The sequence below is a fragment of the Suricata suricatta genome, chromosome 7 (assembly GCF_006229205.1).
Source record: "Suricata suricatta isolate VVHF042 chromosome 7, meerkat_22Aug2017_6uvM2_HiC, whole genome shotgun sequence".
NCBI classification, from domain to species: domain Eukaryota; kingdom Metazoa; phylum Chordata; class Mammalia; order Carnivora; family Herpestidae; genus Suricata; species Suricata suricatta.
The window spans coordinates 106,177,634-106,190,732 of NC_043706.1; the positions used below are offsets into that span (position 1 = coordinate 106,177,634).

General features: G+C 34.1%; 1 protein-coding gene and 1 long non-coding RNA gene across 3 annotated transcripts in view; both read right to left on the reverse strand.

Annotated features, from left to right (window-relative positions):
- Positions 1-281: 281 nt before the first annotated feature.
- LOC115296143 lies at positions 282-7,091 on the reverse strand. 2 transcript variants are annotated; one of them, XR_003910755.1, is made up of 4 exons: positions 7,080-7,091; positions 5,439-5,477; positions 3,634-3,681; positions 286-303 (listed from the first exon to the last, which is right to left on the reverse strand). It is a non-coding gene; the product is annotated as an uncharacterized LOC115296143 (long non-coding RNA). The 2 variants fall into 2 exon arrangements; XR_003910754.1 differs by lacking the exon at positions 7,080-7,091 and having other exon boundaries at positions 282-303; positions 5,430-5,473.
- Positions 7,092-10,236: 3,145 nt separating this feature from the next.
- The window catches only part of LOC115295326 (triadin-like), an 86,899-nt gene continuing 84,036 nt past the window's right edge, over positions 10,237-13,099 (reverse strand). The window contains exons 10-12 of the mRNA XM_029943219.1: positions 12,178-12,204; positions 11,690-11,719; positions 10,237-10,295 (exon numbers count right to left, since the gene is read on the reverse strand). Of these exons, the coding sequence (XP_029799079.1) occupies positions 10,237-10,295; positions 11,690-11,719; positions 12,178-12,204 (116 nt within the window). The remainder of the gene's footprint in view (positions 10,296-11,689; positions 11,720-12,177; positions 12,205-13,099) is intronic.

Sequence of the window (13,099 nt, forward strand, 5' to 3'; positions counted from 1 at the left end):
TATTATATTATATTATTATATATATATTATTAATATTATAATAAATATATTTGGCAATCGTATATATACTGGTTATAATACTTTGCAAAATGTATGATTGTCAGATTAATACAACTCTTATGTCAGATAAACTATATTTTACTACAAAACCACAAGGCTAAAAATTACCAGGGCATAAAATGAAAAACACTTATATAAGCTTTGTTTTAATTTTTAAATTTAATAAAAATAGTGAATTAAGACAAAATGTAAAAACACCTGTTTTTATAGATGAAGATTCTTTTTCTTGATGTTCAGCTTTTTCTAGAAAGAGAAATTAAAATTAATTGGCAATCTGTGGATTGTTGGTGTAGCAAGCATTTCTTATTTTTGTGTTTGCAAGTGATCCTCCATTTATATGGGAAGCATGTCCTCTAAGTCATTTGCAGGTTGGAACACAGAAAGCATATTGCCATAGAAACATCATAAACAAGGTCAGGTTCATTCTCGGGGCAACCTGTAAGAAGGTACAAAAGTACTAGCCCTCTTGAGGCCACCTGGTGTAAGAAGAAGAGGCTAGACTATGACAAAGAGGAGAATTAAAAAAAGAATTTTTCTTTCTCTGCTAAAGGTAGAGTCATTCCTTAGGGATACTTTAAAGCAGATGACATTTGCCTTTGGCATTTTACAAGCTCCCCTTGTACCTTTCTGTCTCCTTCTAGTTCCTTTTTTGCCAAATCAGAAGTAATTTGTGGTGGATATTATTTTATTGTTGAAAATTGAGCCTAGATTCACCCTATGCCATGAAGTATCATATTTTGTATTTTCATTTTCCTGGACCTCTTATTCTTTCCAGGTCTAGTTAGAACTCTTACAGATGAATCTCAGTTAACTCTAGGACAAGACAAATGGAATCCAATGTGTAATTGATATCTCTCTTCGTCCTCTGAGAAATACTTGGAGTAAAAAAAAAATAGATGACCTCTCTCTTTCATCAAAAGTGGAATTTCAAGTGAAGCCATTATGGATATGATACATTGAATAGAGTTGAGAATATTTGGAAATATTTGAGTCATTGCCAAGTGTTAGTTCTTTCTAACCACCCCGGGTTAGTCCTCCTGAGCTGTTTCTGATGTTTATCTGTCCTTTTCTTCCTTCACTCCTGAATTTGGAGATTCCAAAAGTACTACTATGTTTCCCCAACATCATGCACCAGCAGTGAAGTATGTGGGAAGATGCAGAACCTATGATGTCGTAAGACTAAACTGGATATTTGTAAATTAGGGATTGATAGCATTTAAGAATACACTTTCATGAACTCAATTTGCTTAAGTGTTAATAGTAAATAAGCATGCAAAATAAAGTTGAAAAGCTGATATTCAACTTCTGAAACTGTCATAAAAACAGCACTGCAAAAGCATAATGGATTACATAACAATAATCATATAAAATCCATATTCAAAATACATGCAACAGGTTCCAGGATATTACTATGTTTTATTAGGCAACACACACTTGTATATTATCTTCTGAAACCACTTATATGGTCTCCTAATTGATCTCACCAAATTCATCTTCAGATGGTGTCAATCCTTTTTTGATAAAGGATCCAGAGTATTTTTGACCAACAGTTAATCATACTTTTATTGAAGTTGTTTCACTAAAACACCACATTCAAGGACCAACATCAAAATTTGGAGACAATTTTGGACTTATTCACTACCTGTGTGACAAGGAAGCTATTGTCTTTCTGAGCCCAAAACTCTCTGTGTCATTCGTGAGCAGTAAAATAAATGATCTTTTAAGTTCACACTCCTAAGAAGAGTTCATTATTTTAATAAACAAATGGTAATATGGTTATAATCTCATGGATTTTTAAATACCATAGTCTACCTACAGTATAATTAATGCTACTTAAAACAAACAAATCAAAAGCAATATGAGGTTTATACTACTGATAATTGTATATCATTTTATTTTCCTTTGTTATTCACTATGTGTTTCAGAAATTGCCTGTGTACTTTAACTTCTAAGTGGTATTTTATAGCCTATAAGGAATCATTATTTTAAGATTAGTAATGGTGATACAACTTTCAGAGATCTCATCTGGATTATTATAGCCAAGTATTAGTAGTGAAAGGCAAAGATGTCAAATCAAAGCTATAGCAAAACCTTATTTTGTCACCTATACAGTTAATTTAGACTTAGGCAACACTAAAATTAACAATTAAAGAAAAAAAACAAGCAAATTGTTAAAGATAAAATAGCCAAGCACTATTTTTCAGATTTTAGTCTTTCCATCTCTTACTTGCTGGTTTGAGCTTGACTGTAAAGAGTGGAGAAAGGTAAATGGCATATTGATGAGTGCAAATCATTGAAAACATAACGCTTAAGCATCTGTGTTTATTTTTTTTTTAGTTTTAGGTTCTCTTCTTATATTAAGCTATTCCATTCTCTCTGAGAATTATCATTTCACTGTCAGCAAATATATCAATCACACCATTTGCTGAAAAATTATGACACAGGAAATGTATGAAAATTTAAAGCAATCTATATATTTGGCACACAAATACTGTGGGCTAGCTTCTTGATAATCCCTAAATACCCATATAACTAAATGAAATACTCAGGGGGTCACATTAACACCTTAGGATGCACATTAGAGGAACGTTAACTGAAATTATGAGCTTTGACAATGTTTGTAATAGAGTACAAAGGACATATGAAGTAATGTGTAAATGGCCTAAAAAGGTTTCTTTCTTTCTCATGTGTTAATACTCTATAATTATATAAATAATTAGTTCTTTCCTGAATTCTATTGTATTTTCCACTGAGAAACTGTATTTAAATCCTGATTATCATTATTATCTCAGTTAAAATGAAGAAATTATTTCACAGACTTTTTCCTTTGCAGTGATTTTTTTAGTAAGAAATGGAACTCTACTAACTGCCAGTTGCCCAGGTAGGTAGAATTTCTATGTGGGAATTCAAGATTCAATGGTTTAGGATGTCAGGTGAGATGAAGACTCCATTTTATTCATCCCTCTAGGAAAGGACTTCAGAATGGGAGAAGAGTGCATTCCTTTTTTCTCTTCACATAAAATACTGAGAGATAAACTGTTTTAACATTATATGTTCTGGGGTGCCTGGGTGGTTCAATCAGTCAAATATCCAAATTGTGGTTTCAGCTCAGGTCATGATTTCATAGTTTCATGAATTTGAGCTCTGCATTAGGGTCTGTTCTGGAATTGTGGAGACTGCTTGGGATTCTCTCTTTTTCTCTCTCTCTGCCCCTCTCTGCTCATGCGCTGTCTCTTTTTCAAAAATAAGTTAAAATTAAAATAAAATAAGATTAAATACCTAATAGTATACGATAATCAATGTATTACTTGGATTACCTTATGATTTATATGGAAGTTTAGATCAAGCACACTTAAAAATTAAAGTGTATATCTTTATATTTTATATCTTTCTAGTTTTTAACAGTTAACTTATTGAGTATATATTTTAGTTACCTTTTATAAGAATTCACAATATTAGAATTTATGGCACTAAAACTCTATACACTTCAGTGAAGATGTGTGTGGGTGTGTGTGTGTGCCCATGTAACATAAAGCTGATACACAAAAGAAAAATATGAAATATCTTACTTACCTGTTTTTTCTATTGTGCTAGCTTTTACCTGCTTGACAACTTTTTCTTCTGCGATAAGAAAAAATGTTAACACAAGTAGGAAATTTAAATGCATTAGTATAAAACAGTGAATAAGTCAACTTTGATATTTTGTATTCTCTTTGAAATAACATCAGTACTGAGAAAAACTTAGCTGTTTCTTTTTATTTTCAAAAAAATCAGCATACTATATCTTCTATTCAAATTGGATGGAGCACAAAGAAAAAGTGTCCGGCTGCAGACAACCTTTGCAGTTTCCTGCCATAAAAGTTTTCCTAGTTGGAATCATCCCCTAACCTGCCAATACACACCCTATTCCTTGCCTTCTCTGTATTTCACTGCATTTATCTATGCAGGGGTTGTTTTGTAAAACACATATCTTTTTTCAATAATTGAATTTGAATAGGAAGAAGCAATTTTTTATTTTTCTTGTGCAAAATACCTCCCTGGGAATCCAGGATTAGCCTAGGGACCCAAGTTTTTTTTTTTTTTAAATCATGCACAGCTGGGGAAGGGCAAAGTGGTATATTTATAGGATGTCTTCTGTCCTCTATGTTTTTAAAGGCATAATCAAAGAGATTTGGGTTGGTGTAAAGAGATTATGACAATGATCCTATGTAAAATGAAACTTTTCCATAATTCAGCAGTGGGAATGAATCAATTAGAAGTTTCCCTGGGAAGCAGAATTTAGAATACAAATATTATCACTAATATAAAGGAAAGGTATGGCTGGAGGACAGTGTACATGCTGTATACTCAGAGACTAAATTCTCCCACTCTCTGTATTTCAGCTCAAAATGACTTACATTTGGTACAGTCAAAATAACAGGGTTTTATTAGTCATTAGAGGGTCTAAGGTTCTGATTTCATCAATATAGATGGTGTTTCTTGGCTCCTCACACTATAGCTCTCCTTTTCCTACTATTATAGCTTCTTTTGTTGGTGTGTCATGTACTGTAAGCATGGGCAAATGAAAGCAAATGGACTGAAACCCACTGTACAGTTTTCCTAAAGTAAAAAATTTAGAAGAATAAACAAGATGTTTTGTAAGATATGCTTAGAGAAAGTATGTTTTACCTTATTAAAGATTGTGGCCTAACCACTGTTACAACTTAGGGTAAACATTTCAGCCTGGAATGGAGGACACTAACTGAAACTTGGGACTGCCTCAAAATTAAATTCATATTTGATTAGTGTAAATGAAAACTTCAGAGTTTTTAGTCTTAAATAAAACACAATTAATACATTTGTCTTGGTAAATTCTGCATCTCTCTTCATGAGCAGAACACACTGGCTTAACTCTACTTTCTCCAAAATGTAAGACCAAGGGTTCAGCAGGGAGGTGGGGAAGTGAAGCAAAGATGGAGAAAGGAAAGAAGAAGAAATGTTGATTTCTTTTTCTTGGGATTTTTGGAATCTAAGATGATCATGTTTGAAGGAGCCGCTCTGAATTGTAGGTTTCCCCAGGACGTCTTGCCCCATGCAGAGCAGAACAAAGCAAAGGATGGAGCCCATTCACCTCAGTGCTGGAGGTGATCTTACTCAGCTAAGTATCCAACGAAAGGGATTGTCTAATGGTCTAGTTACACCAGACAGGTCAAGTCCTCAGTTTAAAAACATATTGTGAAGATGACTAAAATTGGAGATGTTATAGAAGTTGGATGACTTAAGACTTGAATCATCCCTAAAAACTCTAGGTTTGACATTAAGCTCTTCATTCTGCTGAACCCAGAACAGGGAGAGACAATTTGATACTACAGATAGCACCTGCATGATACCTGGTTTACCATGAGAAACAGTCTTTTCCGGTTTTGCTCTGTCTTGTTCTGAAAATAATAAAAAGAAAATCTTTTCAGATGTTCAGAAGCTTTAAGAATTAACATATGGTGATTTTTTCTCTGTTCCATAGGCCAGTGATTTGTTAAGCAGAAAATAACAGACACATTTCAAAAAATGTGCCCACAGAGAAAAAAAATGTTTCTAAGTTTTCATGTCATTTTAGTTTAAATGAAAAATCTTAATGGTTTTGGTTGCATGAAAACATTTTACCAAGAATTCTTAATTTATTTAAGTACTTATATTTTCCAAAGGATAGGCTATAGTAAAGCATAAATACTAAAGCATAAATAGCAAATATATATTCCTAGAAATGTTTAAAATTTTCTTGTCAAAACTTTATGTAAGCATTATACATGAAATTAATACTTGTCCTATGTATTTGAGTTTTTTGTGATGAAGTTCAAAAGGAAACCTTTATGTACAAAAAGCAGAATCAGTTAAATTACTTGCAAAATTGTATTATTTTACGATAATAAATAAAAGTTTGAAATGGCATTAGGCTTAACTAGAACTTTTCAATGGTGTTGGGTTTCTGGTTTAAAAAAAAAAGAAAATCCAAAATTTTTCTATCTGCTAACATTCATCTGCAGCAAAAAAAAATACAGTCAGGAAAATAAATCATAAGACAGTGCTTTGGAATTCATAAGCCTTGATGCATTAAAAATATATTATTTATAAAAGCAACTAGGATCAAGCTTCTGATCAGTTGCTGGGTAAGCTTTGGTGAGAATTAAAGGGATAAGATAATGTTGTACATTTAAACTTGAATTCTTGAATTTGTTGACATTGAGGAATTTTGCTATGTAATTTTTTACAGTGAAGAAATCGCTTCCATGGAACCTGAGGGTTTTTTTTTAACTTGCCTCAGGCCACTGGCTAGTTGGTACTAGAGCTAGGAATTAAACACTAGATAGCAAGGTAAACCTGGAAAGGTCACCCTGGTTTTAGGTCAATGTTACCTCTCAATAAAATAATCATTAATCTGAGACAATTTCTTAGTGGGTGCACCCAAAGTTTTGAATAAATTCGAATCCTAGCTCCAACATTTATTAACTTGAAAATCTTGGAAATATAAATTATTTTCTCAGTATAGTCTATTGAACTGTTTCCATACACATTAAATATGAATAATAATTGTCATGTTACATGTTTATCACAGTAATATAATGAAAATAAAAATCTTAAACTTTTCCTAGCTCATAACAGATGTTTAATAAATTCTTATTTTTCTCTTCATATCCCAGTAGTCTGTGATTCTGTGATTTTTATCATTGCTATGTCATTGGAAATAAGCCTACAAATTAAATATTATAATACTGGAGCTAAAGGAGCCCCAAAATGTCTCCGGGAGCCTAGAGTATCTGCTGTGGTGCACTTACAGCCTTATTCCAGGCGGTTTTGCCTACAGAATATCTCGATTCTCAGCTAATCCACTGATGTAAAACCATACTGAACACAGAGTAAGAAAAACATGGAGGCTCTGGGACACTCTGTGAATCTCCATTGGTGGGTAGTAAGCCTGTTTTAGTTCTAAAATGAAGGCCATATCAGCTCTGTATCTAGTAAAGAATATAAATATTTTTTTTTACCTGGTTTTGTTTCCTTTTTAACTTGCGATTCTAAAGGGAAAGAAAAAGGCAGAAAATTTAAAATCTGAAGCAATGAACTAGAGCACAAATTCATATTTAGGAATTATTTTATTCTGTCTTCCATAATTAAAAAGGCAGAATTTTACTAAAAAGTATTTCAGTTTCCTGCTTGTTTTTTAGTGCTGGAATATTTTTTTAAACTTTATTTAGTTTGAGAGAGAGAAAAAGAGAGTGTGTATGTATGAGCAGGAGAGGGGCAGAAAGGGAGAGAGAGAGAGAATCCCAAGCAGGTTTCACATTGTCAGCAAAGAGCCTGACACAGAGCTCGACCCCACCAACCAGAAGATCCTGACCTGAGCAAAATCAAGAGTCAGATGCATAACAGACGGAGTCACTCGGGCTGAACTATAAAACTCACAGTACTTAATATCATGCCATGTACTTATCAGTCATTATATTGTTGCTACTGCTGATTAATTTCAACTCGAAAAATGTTTTCTCAAGATGACTGTTGTGAGTATAGTTTCAGTGTCAGTATAAGGTAAATGATTTGATGGCAGGAATAGGAAGAGTGTCTTTGAAATATATCTAATTGAGTTCTTAAGTGATTTAGAAATTTAGACAAATTGGGGTATAGTTTAAATTGTATCTCATAAAAAAATATGTTGAAGACTTAACCTACCATACATCAGAATGTGACCTTATTTGAAATAAGATTGTTACAGATACAACTAGTTAAGGTAAGATGAGGTCATACTGGAGCAGAGTGCATCGTTAATGCAATCTGACTTGTGTATATACAAGGAGAGAAAAAGAGACACAGAAAGAGATGCACAGGGAGAAGAAGGCTATGCAATGGTGGAGGCAGAGATTAGAGTGATGGATCTATAAGCCAAGGAACCAGGATTGCTCACAATATCAGAAGCTAGAAGAAACAAGGAATGATTCTCTTCTACATGTTTCAAAGAGAACATGGCTCTGCTGACATCTTGACTTTGGACTTCAAGCTTCTAGAATCGTGAGAGAGTAAATTTTTGCTGTTTTAAGCTACCCAGTTTGTAATACTTTATTCCAGTTACCCAGGGGAACTAACAGAGTTTGGTACCAGGAGATGGATGCTGCTGTAGCAAATACATCACAAATGTGAAAGTCGCTTTGGAATTGGCTGATGAGAAGAGGCTGGAAGATTTTTGAGACACTCAATTTAAAAAAAAAAGCCCAGATTGTCTTGAAAAGTTTATTGGCAGAAATACTGATATTAGTGTCTATTCTGCTGAAGACTTAGAATTGGCAAGACCTATGAAGAAAGCCTCTGATAATTTTGAAAATATATACAGCATCATCAAATACATACATCAACAAAACGCTGCTAGAAATAGGAATGTTAAATGTGGTTCTGGTGAAGTATGAGAAGGAAATTAGGAACATGTTATTGAATATTGCAGGGGTGATCTTTGATATGATGTGGCAGACAACTTGGCTGAATTGTATTCCTCAGCTAGGGTAAATGAAACTGTGCCCCACAGGGTTAATGAAGTTGAAACTAGTAGAAGGTTTAAACTTGTTTTTAAGGGAACTGTTTCCTTCTAGTTAGCTATTATGTCTTTTCCTACTCCCCTAACAAATCCACTAGCTATCTTCACAGAGGCATGGACTCAAAGTCAACTCATATGGTTCCAACCTATGAACAAGCAGGCTCTGAATTCCTTACCTGAGAAAACAAGCCTAAGATCCCATCCAGGTTATACCAGCTCTCAGAGAGTGTCCATGGCTCCTTCTTCTTGTCCTAAGATAACCCCCTGATGTCAGAGGATGAATTTTGCTTTGTCTGCTGTTAAATCCACCCCAAAGTGAACATGAGATGGATGTTACATGTTATATGTTTGCCCGGTACACATACTCCAGCTTTCCTCATGAATAATCATAAGTTTCCCACTCCTTTCATTAATATGCATGTAATCTCCTACCCAGAATCTTCCGTTTAAAAACCCCCACTCTTTAACTGGGAACTTGGGTGATGATCTTTGGACATCAGTTCAAGGTTGACTGTAGCAACCTTTTCTTTTCAACGAACTTTTGTCTTTGGAGTATTGACTTTCAAGCAGTGAGCAGCCAAACCTGGGTTTCAGTAACAGAAGGTAGAATTTATAAGTGAAGAATGTGGTTTAGCTGAAGAAATTTCCAATTAAAGTGTGGAAGTTGCAACCTGATTTCTCTTCACTGTGTATAATAAAATGTGAGAGAGAAGACAAATTGAGGAGTGAATTGTTAAGCAAAGAGAACCAGCAGTTGATGATTTGGAAAATTCTCAATCTTTCGAGATAGGGTGCCCTGGATACAGAGCAAAAAGAGTGGCCAAAGTTGCAGGTACAAATCTACCCACCTGAGCAGAGATGGGTCACAGAGATGTTATTATGTTATTATGAGGAAAGATCTGTGGAGGACACTCTTTGTCCAGCGGCCTGGACCTCCATGAGTTGAACGCAGAACTGGTCATGTCTATGAAAATTCTGTGCAAGTAAAAACAGTGCTAGCCTGGACAGGAATGGACAGAAAGCAAATGACAACTCTAAGGGAAGATCCAAGAATTCAAAGGCCCGGGCTTATGGGAGCTCCTTGGGTAGACAGGGCAGGGCTGCCACCCGGGGGGCTCTATAGAAAGGCAGAGCCAGCACCCAAGCAGGCATAGAGGACACAGTATTCAGCCAAAGAGGATATTCTAAGATTCTGACATCTAATGGAATTTTCCCTGCTATATTTTGAATTTATTTGGGACCCATAACCCTTTCTTTTCCTTTTAGTTTTTTTCCCATTTGAAATGGGAATTTCTATCTTAGCCTGTTCCACTATTTTAATTTGGAAGCATAGAATTTGTTTCCCATTTTTGCAGATGGAGAAAAATTTTCTGCAGGAAGAATCATACCCTGGCTTTCATCCATAAATGCTTAAAGTAATGAAATTTGGGGCTTTGAATTGATGAAATATTGGACCTAGTTGTCGCTAAAATGTTTGTGACTTTTAAGGATGTTGGGATGCGGTGTTATGTATTTTGCTGTGTGTGAAGGACATGTATTTGGGGAGGGCCTTTATGGATTGAATTGTGATCCCCCCACAAAAGATAGGCTGAAGTCCCAACTCCCAGTACCTCCAAATGTAATTAGTGAAGATACAGTTCTGTGGGAGTAGGGCCGATCCTTAATCGAATATGTCTGTGTCCTTACAAAAAGAGGATAAAAGACAGAGAAAAAGACACAAAGAAAGAAGATTCCCATGGGATGAAAAAGGCTGAGGTTGGAACAATGCAACTTCAAGCCAAGGAACACTAAGGATTGCTCACAAACACCAGAAGACAGAAGAAGCAAGGAAAAGTCTTTACCGCTGGGTTCAAGGGAAACATGGCCCTGCTGACACCTTCATTTCAGACTCCTACCTTCCAGACTGTGGGAAAACAAATTCCTGCTGTATTAAGATACCTAGTTTGTGGTATTTTATTATAGCAGCCCTGTAACACTAGTAGTTGGCAAACAGGAACCAAAGTTTTAAATGTTTTGAGAATCAGATTGCTGTGTATTCTTTCTAAAAAGTTTCTGCTGCTTACTCTAGCCCTCAGAAAATTTCATCAGACCTAGAAGAATGAGGGGAGCTGTTTTTCTGGCAGGATATCTGTGTCTTATAGTAATCAACAAAAATAGGGGTTTTGTAGGACTCAAATCAATTAGTCAGTTGTTTCTTCTGTTGTTGGGAATGCAAACTGGTGCAGCCACTCTACAGCGTGAAGGTTGCTCAAAAAATTAAAAATAGAATTGCCCTAGGACCTAGCAATTGTACTACTAAGAATTTGTGCATCCCAATGTTTATAGCAGCACTCTCAGCTGTAGCCAAATTATGGAAAAAGCTCAAATATCCATCAACTGATGAATGGATAAAGAAGATGAGGTATAAATATATATATAATGAATATTTTATGGAATACTACTTGGAGATAAAAAAGAATGAAATCTTGCCATTTGCAATAATGTGGATGAAACTGGGGAATATTATGCTAACCAAAATTAGTCAGTCAGAGAAAGATATCATATGATTTCACTCATATATGGAATTTGAGATATTTAACAGATGACCATAGGGGAAAGGAAGCAAAAATAAGACAAAAACAGAGAAAGAGGCAAACCATTAGAGACTCTTAAATATGGAGGACAAACTGAGGTTTGATGAGGGTGAGGGGTTGGGAGGGTGGTGAAAATGGGTGATGGGCATTGAGAAGGGCACTTGTTGGGATGAGCACTGGGTGTTGTGTGAATCATGAAAATCTACTCCTGAAGTCAAGACTACTACACTGTGTGTTAGCTACCTTGAGAATAAATAAATAAATAAATTAATTAATTAAATGAACCACATCAATTTCTCAGCAGCTTCTCCATTCTAACTACAATCTTTTCTAGGAACAGGTGGAATAGACAAATATGCATTATGTTTGTCTTATTTTAAAGAGTTAATAATGGCAGCATTTTTGTATAATATTTGCACTAGGAAACAATAGCAAAGAAGTAGTATGCTAGTTATTATAAATATGGAATGCAAGTATGATTCTGCATGTAAAAAATACATACCTGGTTTTTCTTCTTTTTTTACTTGTGGTTCTAAAAATATAGGTGAACATTAATAGTGATTACACAAAGATATTTACGTCCTGTCCTCATGCATATTTTTACATATTATTCATTGTTTTTTAATCTGTCATATTAATTTTCTTTTTATAAATTGGTACAAACAGACAAATAGATGTTCCTCATTATCAATCACAACATGAATTATTTTAAGATAGAATGAAAATGTGAACTAAGTCTTTTATGAGAAATTAATAAAAGGTATTGTTTTGTACCTTCAATGAACAAAGGTTGAAGGAAAATTTCAGCATAGCATATTCTCAGAAACACAAAGGATATTAAAAATACAAAGGATATTAGAAAATCAAGGATATTAAGCACATTGTCTACACAGGGTAGTTAAGCCTTTGACTAAGAAATCAGAGGATGAGTAAAAGCATATGTTTAAGATTTGCTTTATATATTTATTTTTTGGCATGCACATAACATACGTGGAGGCTTAGGCTTGACTTCTTTGCCTAAAAAAAGTGTAAAAATTATTAAAGACCAAGTCATTCAATTGTTATTGAATTGACATCAAATGTGACAGAATATTGCATATTTGAACATAAAAATAAAACTATAAATGCCAACTATTGTACTTTATTTAAATATTACAGGATATGTAATTTACTGCCCACACAGAATCACTAATTGAAAAAATCATTTTTAAATAATGAAACTTTAATTTCATTGCACCATTAAAAAATCATTTTCTCACAAACTCTTGTGTTCAGTGTTAACTTTTTATTCTAATATTAAGATAGAGCACATAATTTAATTTTGAAAAATTAATTTTATTTAACTATCATTGAAAAAATATGACTTATTTTTTCATTTCCATTAATACTATTAATGTTATCTGTCTCAGTATAATACATTAAAAATGATTGCTACTGAATTTGTAACTCCAAATGACTAGAAATATATTATAGGTTTTGTTGCATGTTGGATTCCTAGTGTAAGGGTTGACAAGTTTTCTATGAAAGATCAGATGGTATATATTTTTGGCTTTGGGCCCTATGATCTCTGCACAACTCTATAGCTCTGCTGTTGTAACACAGAAATAGTCACAAACAATATGTAAATTAATAGGCATGACTGTATTCTGATAAAACTTTATTTACAGAAAAGACTGGTGATCAATCTGTAGACCATTGTTTGTTAACCTCTGCCTTATTGCTGGTTTCAATTTTTGTTATTTTTTTAATCTCAACAAAGATTTTGACAGTAAACAGAAACACCTTCCTTTGATTCTATATTCCCTTACAAATGTCACCAAGTACCTTTCCATCATTTGTTCAACTCAGCTTCCTAGCAACCTTTTGTTGCTTTTTACACTTCTTGGTTCCCATTTAATCATAAATTAACTAA